Source organism: Arachis ipaensis, chromosome B2 (genome assembly GCF_059453495.1).
Source record: "Arachis ipaensis isolate K30076 ecotype BB chromosome B2, ASM5945349v1, whole genome shotgun sequence".
Classification (NCBI taxonomy): Eukaryota; Viridiplantae; Streptophyta; class Magnoliopsida; order Fabales; family Fabaceae; genus Arachis; species Arachis ipaensis.
Window position 1 is genome coordinate 100,521,525 of NC_142437.1, and position 9,379 is coordinate 100,530,903.

Genomic DNA, 9,379 nt, shown 5'->3' on the forward strand with positions numbered 1-9,379 from the left:
AAAGCCAAAATTATTGAGATCTAATTATCATTTTAACTCAATCTAATAACTTCAACTTGCAGGGGCCATTGATTCACCGAAGTTCCTTTCCCGAACTTGAGAGTTGAGAGTGGGGAAGGAAACACAGGGCTAGGCAGCGAATACATCCAATAGCCCCAATCTCCCTTCGCCGCCGCAGCTTCCGTCACTTTATCCGCCGCCACTGCTTCCCAGTTGATTGCAACATTGCTTTCAACATCCTACTCTGTATTTTTCTTTCCTTATTTATTTGTTGCATACAACTTGTTTGGTGAAAAGCCTCACTGAATAGTGCTAAAGAAAACACGTTGATAAAAAATTCCCGCTTTTCTTCATTTTTTTTCTTTTTCATCTACGTATGCTTCTTGTTTCGTATTTGTAACGTTAATGGCGTCCTCGTTGCTTTGTTTGATTGTTATATCTTGCAGAAGAGAATGGGAAGAGTAGCACTTGCCGCAATTGTGAGTTCATGGGTTATTCTTGTCACCGTACTCGTTAATCGTGTAGTTCCTGATCCCTATATGGTAATTGGAATAATTTAAGTTAATATTAAAGATGGGATGTTTTTGTTTACAATTAGAGTATTCATTCCCATGATTTATTTGATTTTATTGTTGTTGTTGTTATTGTTATTATTATTCTTGCAGGATGAGATATTTCATATACCACAGGCTCAACAATACTGCAAGGGAAATTTTAAGAGTTGGGATCCCATGATAACCACTCCTCCGGGCCTGTATGTAGTTCTCTCTTGTCCTTCTGAAATGATTTGTGAAAACAAATAATAGTAGAATGAATCTTCTCATGTAAAAGGTTTCTGGGCTAAAGGTCATGTGAAAAGAGAATGACATAAGACAATAAGATAGGACCCTGTAAATCCCATGGGATACAATTTAATTTTAATTACTACAAGGGCCATGTTTTGATGAGGAGGTTTTGGAGGGAAATGATGGATAAATAGTGATCTAAGTGAACATTGCGTTATTAGACAACCTGTAAAATACGATAAACGAAATGAAGGTATTAGTGGTTTATCTGTAGATATTGTATATAGTTTTGTTTAATCTATAGAATTGATCTCACTTATTGGGTAGCAGCTTCGTTGTTGTTGTTATTGCGAGGAATGAAATAAGAGGTTATCATGTAATTTTTTAGTCTAACTGTATTCATCTGCACTTTGCACGAGCATTTTATATGCTCCTCTAACTTCAGAAATGAGAATTAAAGTATTCAACTCACACCTCAGTCAGCAGTTGTTTGAATGTGATATGGCTGTTTCCTGGGAAAGATGAAAGTGTTGGAGTTGGTGACATAGTAAGAGAAGAGAATGATCTTCAGTTGTTCTTGAACTTGTATATCATTCAGCACTCATGAAATGTATGCACTATCACTCATGAAGTATTCAAGTGATATAGTGTCCTATTTCCCAAAAATATTTTTATATGAGAATTTTATTCACGAATAAAAATGTTAGAATGTATTGATTTGGAAGATTGAGTTAAATACACATGCGCGATAAAACCAGAGCTGTAGCTGAAAATTAAAAAATTTCATGTTCCAAACCTCTAGAGACTTTGGTTTCTGATAGAGACCAACTACATTAGTTGACCGATATGGCTGATTCCTTCTATTGGGATAATGATTACTTGTTTACTTAACCCTCTTGCATTGATCATGTTCTGTAGTAAGATAATGTCAAGTGCTACCCAAAAATCAGGATTTAGAGATTGTGGGATTAATGATGCTAACAATCTAATTAGATCAATGGAATCAGCAGTACAATGTAGATTAGCATCGAATATAAAGCCTACAGTTGATAATTGTAAAACCTTTTTGCAGGTACTATCTTTCACTTGCCCAGGTTGCTTCTTTGTTCGGCTTTTATTCTATTAAAGACACATCATCTTTTTCTGATTTGTGCTCTTCTGCAATTCTTCGATCAGTTAATGGTGTCTTAGCTGTCATATGCTGCATAATATTATATGATGTAATCACTCACTTGAAACCCGCCCTTGATGATAGAAAGAAAATGCTTCAGGCAGTGGTCCTATCCCTGTACCCACTTCACTGGTTCTTCACTTTTCTCTATTATACAGATGTTGCATCTCTCACTGCAGTGATGGCTATGTATCTTGCAAGTTTGAAGAGGAATTACTGGCTTAGTGCATTGGTAAGGTATATTTAAACTTTTATATTCTGAGCTATCAATACATAGTGAAAGTAGATTGCTATATGAGTTTTGGTTTGATGTAGGAGGAATCTCTTCATCCAAGTTCTTTTTTGATATCATATGACACTCCTTGAGCCTGTGGTTCTTTCCCCCCGGGGATCAAAGTGAGAGATTAGGGATTTTGAAACATCATAGATAACACTTTCAAGTTTCAATAACGAAGTGTGGTACTTCTTGCATTCTTGTTGAACATACTTTTTTCAATGATCTTAGGAGTTTCTAATTACAATCTTCAATAAGAATAAGTAAACAAACAAACAATGACAAAGCCTTATCCCATTAGGTGTAGTCAGCTACATGGATCAAACAACGCCATTGAACTCTATCATGTATCCTTATTCTTTTGAAGTTGAAGGAACATTAACTTCAAGATATTTCCTAATCATTCCTCATTGTTTTTTGTGCCTGAGCTTGGTTCAAATGAATATTTTTATTGCTTTGCTTTATTGTTTATGCTTGTCTTTTTCCTTTTTGCTGGGATGGTTTTCTGGCTAGTGTATACAACTCTCGAAATCATATTACCACTGTTTACTTCCATTTCTGTTTTCATACATTTTTCAATACATTCATTGGAGAAGGATGAAACCTCTCCGGTTCACTCCATTTTTCTCCATTTTCCTATTACTGTTTCATTGCTTTATTTCTTGCCTGTGATATCATTTGTTACACTATCCTTTACACTGTCTACAAAGTTATGATTGTAACTTATTTCATTTGAGTTGTGATAATAACATATACAATTTATTGTGATAGATTGGAGCCTTTTCAGTTGTTATTCGACAAACAAACATTATATGGGTACTTTTTGTAGCATGCACTGGGATCCTAGATTATTCTCTGAATCATAGAAAGGGTATTGTGGGGAAGGCCAAATCAGATGTATGTATTAATAATCCTAGTTCAGAAAATTCTACAGGCAAGAGTAATGTGGGATTATATGTGAAAAAGCGAAAGTCTGTTAAATCTGTGGATACTGTTGAAAGCTCTCTGCCTAGGACACCTGCGCCTACTTTCGCTTCTTCAGGTTCACTTTTATTTCCTTGATGAAAACTAAAGCTCTAATGTTGAGTAAAAGAAAATAAAAGGCTAATTACATATACGTCACTCCCATTTCTTCATGCGATACTCATTTTTCTTTTATTGATATTATTTTGCAGGTTTGGTTAGTGAAGTTCAGACAATCCTCTTAATGTTATGGCATAAGAAGTGGGAGATTTTAGTATTGTTTAGTCCCTACCTTCTGGTGTTTGTAGCCTTTATTTTATTCGTACGTTGGAATGGGGGTGTCGTTCTAGGTAATATTCTCTCGTATCATCTTTTGTGACCTTTTGTGCCGCTAAACTGTCTTTTTTCTTACATATCTTAATGGAAGTGCAGGTGCAAAAGAAGCTCACACCGTTACCCCTCATTTTGCTCAGATACTTTATTTTGGTTTGGTTTCTATATTGGCTCTGGCTCCTATGTATTTTTCCATTGCTCATTCTCTGGATCTATTGCATTTGTTACGGAGATATGGACCCCTCTGTTGTTTCTTTCAGGGGTTTGTGGCCCTTATTGCTGGCTTCCTATCAGTACACTTTTTCAGGTTTGATTTAGAATAACAGCACCAGTGATTTTATTGTTCATGAACTGATCTTGTTCATAAACTGAAACTTAGTTTGTTGATGTCTCCAATTAGTTATTGTCACATAATACATTGTGTCTAGCCCTTAAATCTAGCGTAAACAATTTGTGCCGTGATGATGTGTTTACTATATAGTAGTCTTCTGATATCTTCATTATATTCACTGTACCCAAATTTAGAAAGAAAAAAAAAATGAAACATTTAATTCTCTTTAAATTGGTCCTCAAAAACTGAAATTAAAACAATAGATTTGATGTAAAAGGTTTTACATCGAAAGGCTTTTCAAATATTTTATATTTCTATATTTGTTATTAGAAGACCAGACCCGATAAAAACTCATTTGTTGAACAAAGAAAAAGGGGTGTTCACTCTTCTATCAAGTATTAATCTATACATCATAAGATGCTGTGCTAGTGCTTTGTTTTCCTTTATTTATTGTTTGAATGTTGCATGATTTACTCATTTGGACCTTAACCCATTTTTTCTAATACAAGAACATGAACTGCTTCTATTACTGTTAGTGGCTTGGTAATCCCTATTAAATTTTCATCGCAGTGTGGCGCATCCATATCTTCTTGCTGATAATCGGCATTACCCTTTCTATCTCTGGAGGAAAATCATCATGGCTCACTGGTCAATTAAATATTTATTGGTTCCAATTTACTTATGTTCATGGCTTTCCATAATTCATATGCTGGGTTAGTACAAAGTCTTCGCAAGCATTCTTTTCTTTTTTCTTTTTTTTTTTTTTTTTCGTTCTCCTTTTCTCTTTTCTCGGTTAACTCAGGTTATAACCATTACTTTTTTGCAAAACAGGGAAATTTCAAAGGAAAATATGGGTATTAGCATACTTCTTGGCCACTGCTGCTGTTCTTGTACCAGCTCCATTGATAGAGTTTAGATATTACACCATACCATTCTATTTTCTGGTGCTTCACAGCAATTTTCAGGATAGTGAGAAATGGTTTCTCACAGGAATTCTTTACATTGGTGTCAATATCTTTACTATGATGATGTTTCTGTTTCGGCCATTTCATTGGGATCATGAACCTGGAATTCAAAGGTTTATATGGTGAAGCAAGCGGTGTTTTTCAAATGAGTCATGTATACGTATTTCTCTTTCGGCATGTATCTTGCCTTTGATTTCAAAAGCAAGGAAAACATACTGATTTTCTTTGATAGGTTTTACCAATCAGGTTTCTTTATGCATCTTTGTAATTTGTAAATATGAGTGTATTGATTTCTGTAGATCTCATATTTTGGTAGATAGGAAAACAAAATCAGATTCAGTTGAATTGGTCATATATAGGTCCATGCTATGCTCAATTTTTGGTGGCTTTGTTTTCTCGTAACATGTTTCGTGGTGGCGCTAGGTTCAATTTCAGGCTCTTCTCCTTACTGCCAGAGTTTCCAGCTATTGAATTCCTTGACTCGAACCAGAAATGAATAGTCATTGTTTTAAGGGTGTTACTTTTTATTTTTCTTTAGAAACACTAGATTCTTTACAAACACCCCCCCCCCCCCCCCCCACAAAAACACACGCACACAAAAAAACCCCAACCAGAAAAACCTTTTTTTTTTCTCACAATATCTTCTGATCTAACTGATCAGAGACTAATTCGTTGTAGACTAAATTCTATTTAAAAGTTTACCAATAATCAGTAAGTTGCTGCATCTGAGAGTCAATATAAGCAATTAGCTCTCTGAAATTGAATAAAAAATGTCAATTTTTGTTTCAATGTGTAAAATACATAACTACTTATATATCTCATCTTAGCAATTTACGATAAATTATTTTATTACACTACATTAGATTGTTTCAAACATTGAAATTCTCAATTTTCAACCCGAAACACCTGAGACTCCCTTTCATGTCGTATCGATCCATTGCCAAATACTAAGAATGTAGATACTCCAATAAAGACTCTAATTATCTTCATGTGAAAATACTTCTTTTTACCATTAAATAGTGAATTCTTTTGTAAAGTTTAATTTTGATGTTATAAAGATGTTACATTTATCTAAAGAAATTACAATCCCTTTAAATCGTTACTTTTTCTATAAGTCACGTTTTTAAAAGTGTGACTAAACAAATAGATGCCATTTTCATTGGAGTAGATGCCAAAAAGAAAAGGAATAGGAACAAAAAATTCATAGCTATGAATGACCTCCAAGTTTATGAAGATGGCAAATCCGAATCACGTTGTTTAAAGATTAATGACACCAACCAATCTAATATTCAACATTATTACAATTCGAACATGAACATGTACCAGGTTACATAATGGACAAAGATACTCCCATGGTGTAGATGCAATAAAAAAGATATAACGAAGAACACTAATGCTAAGATCTATACCTTAAATAATTTTGGTGCATCATAGCACTGTCCTACACAACTTCCTCACTATAGTCTAAAAAAGAATTGGCCGCAGACTGAACGCTTCATAGTTGAATGATCAGCAAGAACCACGTTGAAACTATATTATGAGACTAATTATGATCAAAATGCTGAACCACCACCCTTTGTCTTTCCAAGCAACACATCCTTTGCTTCATTGATTTTGGATGCCAGGTAATGGCTGCCACCCGCATCTGGATGATTTGCAATCATCACCCTCCTATGTGCTTCTTTAACCTTATCCGTGGGAGTGTGTTCTCTGCCATAGTGATAATTGAAAATCAACAATGGAAAGAATAGCTTGAGGAGGCAACCATATAAAAATATGGAAAACAAAAACAAAGCGTCCAGGTAGGGAAAAAGCTTTCCGAGCTTTCTGATTAATTAGCAATATGCACATTCAAGAATTATTGACATTTTATAATTAAATGTCTATACAAGGTATTCATAAATTTCTATATGGATATTCCAGAATTTATCCCATGAGAACTTTTCCCGTCCTTGGAAAGGAAGGAATGTGTTCAAAAACCCAAATCACATACAAATTTAAAGGCTAAACAAATCAATAGAATATAGATTGGTTAGTGTTACTCTTTACATCCCAACCTTTGCAGCATCAAGAACCAAAATTTCAACACTGAAAGATTTAACACATTTGAGTTATTATGCATTAGGCATCCATACAGGGTCCCAAAGATATGATGGGAAACGTCAATTTTAATTTTTACCCAATAAAGAAACATCAAAATTTATTGAAAAAAACCCCTAGAAGGACAACTCCTCAGGCACATAGCCACATACAGTTTGTTTTTCCTCCTCTAAGTAATTGAGACACCAGCTGACCATGAGCATCATAACATAATCTTTAAAAATAAAAAAATAAAAAGGTAGTACCTAACACCAAGTATGAGAGCTGCTTCCCTCCTAGTCATGGCAGCATAGAAACCACCTTCATAAAATTTACGCATCCTAGGTGGTCTCGCCTTGAACGCTTGCCAAGCCTGAATACTATATCTACCAGCATAGGCAGCAGCAGCTACAGCAAGCCCTGCAAAAAAAGGTGTGGCCTGTTCCAAGTTTAAGTTTAAGTTTCAGTTCCAGAGCAAAGAAACAAATGTTGTAAATGAACCACAGAACAATTAACAACCACCGGTGCCGCCACTACCACTCCCTGCCCCACTAGATTGAATGCATGAATCAATTAGAGCAACATTGTCCTTCCAGAAACAATTTGGGGTAAAATAAAATAAAAATTCCCACAATCTCCACTCCGGAACTAACTTTCTATGCTAGAAAACCCTAAACTTCAAATTACAAATAAATTTCAGCTTGTGATTCTCAAAACACGAATTTGAAACCCTATGCTTCCAAACCAACAACACGATCATATCATCCATACTCCCACATGTTAACTGAATTAGAGCTTGAAATATCTAAAGTTTCAAGAATGCAATCTTGCAAAGTCATCTCATCACTATCTAACACCAAAAATAGAAAACAGTGCTTTCTCATGGAAACCTAGTTTTATTTAGAACAAGCTCGAAGATTAGGTTACAAAAATAATAAATTTGACAAATAACGAATGAGGGCATACCATAATAGTGGTTGTACCCTTCAATCAAGAAGTCTAAAAAGCGTGAACTCCGTGCCAAAATTAAGTCTTCAGGAAGCCTGCGGAGAATAAAATGAAAATAAGATCTTTGTGGAACTTTTAAGTTTTAATATATTTCTAATAGCCTTCTCAGCATGATTAATTACTCACAATACAACAACAAGAACAACAACACAGCAGTTATATCTACTCACCCAATTCAATAATTTCCTTCCATCTAACCTAAATTTTTCCCCCTATAAAAAATAAATAAAAAAATATATTTCAAAACACAGCAAGCAGATTTTCACAACACCGGACCTTCAGTTTGAAACAACTTGATTCAGTGGCATCAACTTCTCTACAATACCCCGAATTCCCTTTGCGGTCCACCTATGAACTTCCAAGGATAATAACTATTTCAACAGATAGCAGGGGAAAAACTCAGAAAATCAAAATAGTAAGAGGCATTACTGTGGTGGAGACGCGGCGGCGTGGAGCTGAAATCGAGTGGCCGACGGTGGCTGATTGGAGGCTGTGATTTTCTGGGGTTCTTTTGTGCAGATTGTGATCGAACAAGGCAGAGTTAGGGTTTTTATTGTATATATTTTTCTTTCATGGGTTTACGATCTCTCTCTTCTTTTTTATATCTAATTTTCTATAAATCCATTCGTTTCTCTAGTTGCGTACTTGCGCAGCTTAATACGAAAATAATAAGACACTTGATTTTTCTAGGATGTTCTTTCTTCTCATTACGAATGTTTTCTTTCGATTTTTTATATAAATTAAAAAAATCATTATTTTCAAAAAAAAAAAAGATAAGAACATTATTTATAAATACGATTTTTATTGGAGATTGCATGTAGTTAGTCTAATAAATAATTAATTGTATTAGTTTGTCCAGTATTTAAGTAAATTGTAACCGATGTGTACTCTATACTTTGGCCCCTGAGTAATTTTAAATATCTCAGAAAAAGGATCAGGTTCTGCTTTGAGTTTTATATTACTTTAATCACACTTATTAAGTCTTTTATTAACTTGAGCGTCGGAGTATCTTTTACATGTATTTTTACCGCGGTGTTTTGGTCAGGACCGACGTATAGCTCTCCAGCAGAGACAATACAGTACCCGAAAATGCTATAATTCGGCGATCTTTACCAGGATGAACCACTTGGCGCCCATCGTGGGGCCGGAATTTATTTAACCCCACTATTTTCTTTGCCTAGTTTTTATCTTTTTTTGCAGGATTTAACCCCACTATTTTCTTTTTTGCAGGATTCCCAATCCTCAAGCATGGGAGATAACGAGGTCCAACAGCTCACGCAGGCCGAGCTCTCGACGCAGATCGCTGAACTCCAGGCCGAAGTCCGTAGACTGGCCGAACTGTCTTCCAAAAACCAAAATGGAAAAAACGTCGAAGGAGATCCCAAGGGGAGGAACTCTTCAAACGCACAACATAACTTCACGGAGCCACACGAGACTATTCCACCAAAGGAGAAGCTCACACTCGACATC

General features: G+C 35.2%; 2 protein-coding genes across 4 annotated transcripts; one reads left to right on the forward strand and one right to left on the reverse strand.

Moving 5' to 3' along the window:
- On the forward strand, nucleotides 1-5,198 carry ALG10 (DIE2/ALG10 family). Its single transcript, XM_016328237.3, has 9 exons — nucleotides 1-246; nucleotides 447-542; nucleotides 666-754; nucleotides 1,858-2,188; nucleotides 3,002-3,272; nucleotides 3,406-3,543; nucleotides 3,626-3,833; nucleotides 4,428-4,570; nucleotides 4,689-5,198. Exons 2-9 carry the CDS (start codon nucleotides 453-455, stop codon nucleotides 4,946-4,948), a joined length of 1,530 nt encoding a protein of 509 aa, XP_016183723.1. The 5' UTR covers nucleotides 1-246; nucleotides 447-452; the 3' UTR covers nucleotides 4,949-5,198.
- An 849-nt stretch (nucleotides 5,199-6,047) lies between these two features.
- Nucleotides 6,048-8,615, reverse strand: LOC107625567 (mitochondrial import inner membrane translocase subunit TIM14-3). Of its 3 annotated transcripts, none has more exons than XM_016328238.3 (5): nucleotides 8,339-8,615; nucleotides 8,186-8,264; nucleotides 7,868-7,944; nucleotides 7,168-7,340; nucleotides 6,048-6,532 (listed from the first exon to the last, which is right to left on the reverse strand). In XM_016328238.3, exons 3-5 carry the CDS (start codon nucleotides 7,868-7,870, stop codon nucleotides 6,376-6,378), a joined length of 333 nt encoding a protein of 110 aa, XP_016183724.1. In that variant the 5' UTR covers nucleotides 7,871-7,944; nucleotides 8,186-8,264; nucleotides 8,339-8,615; the 3' UTR covers nucleotides 6,048-6,375. The 3 variants fall into 3 exon arrangements, with proteins under 3 accessions (XP_016183724.1, XP_016183725.1, XP_016183726.1); XM_016328239.3 differs by having other exon boundaries at nucleotides 8,186-8,257; nucleotides 8,339-8,613; XM_016328240.3 differs by lacking the exon at nucleotides 8,186-8,264.
- Nucleotides 8,616-9,379: the final 764 nt, after the last annotated feature.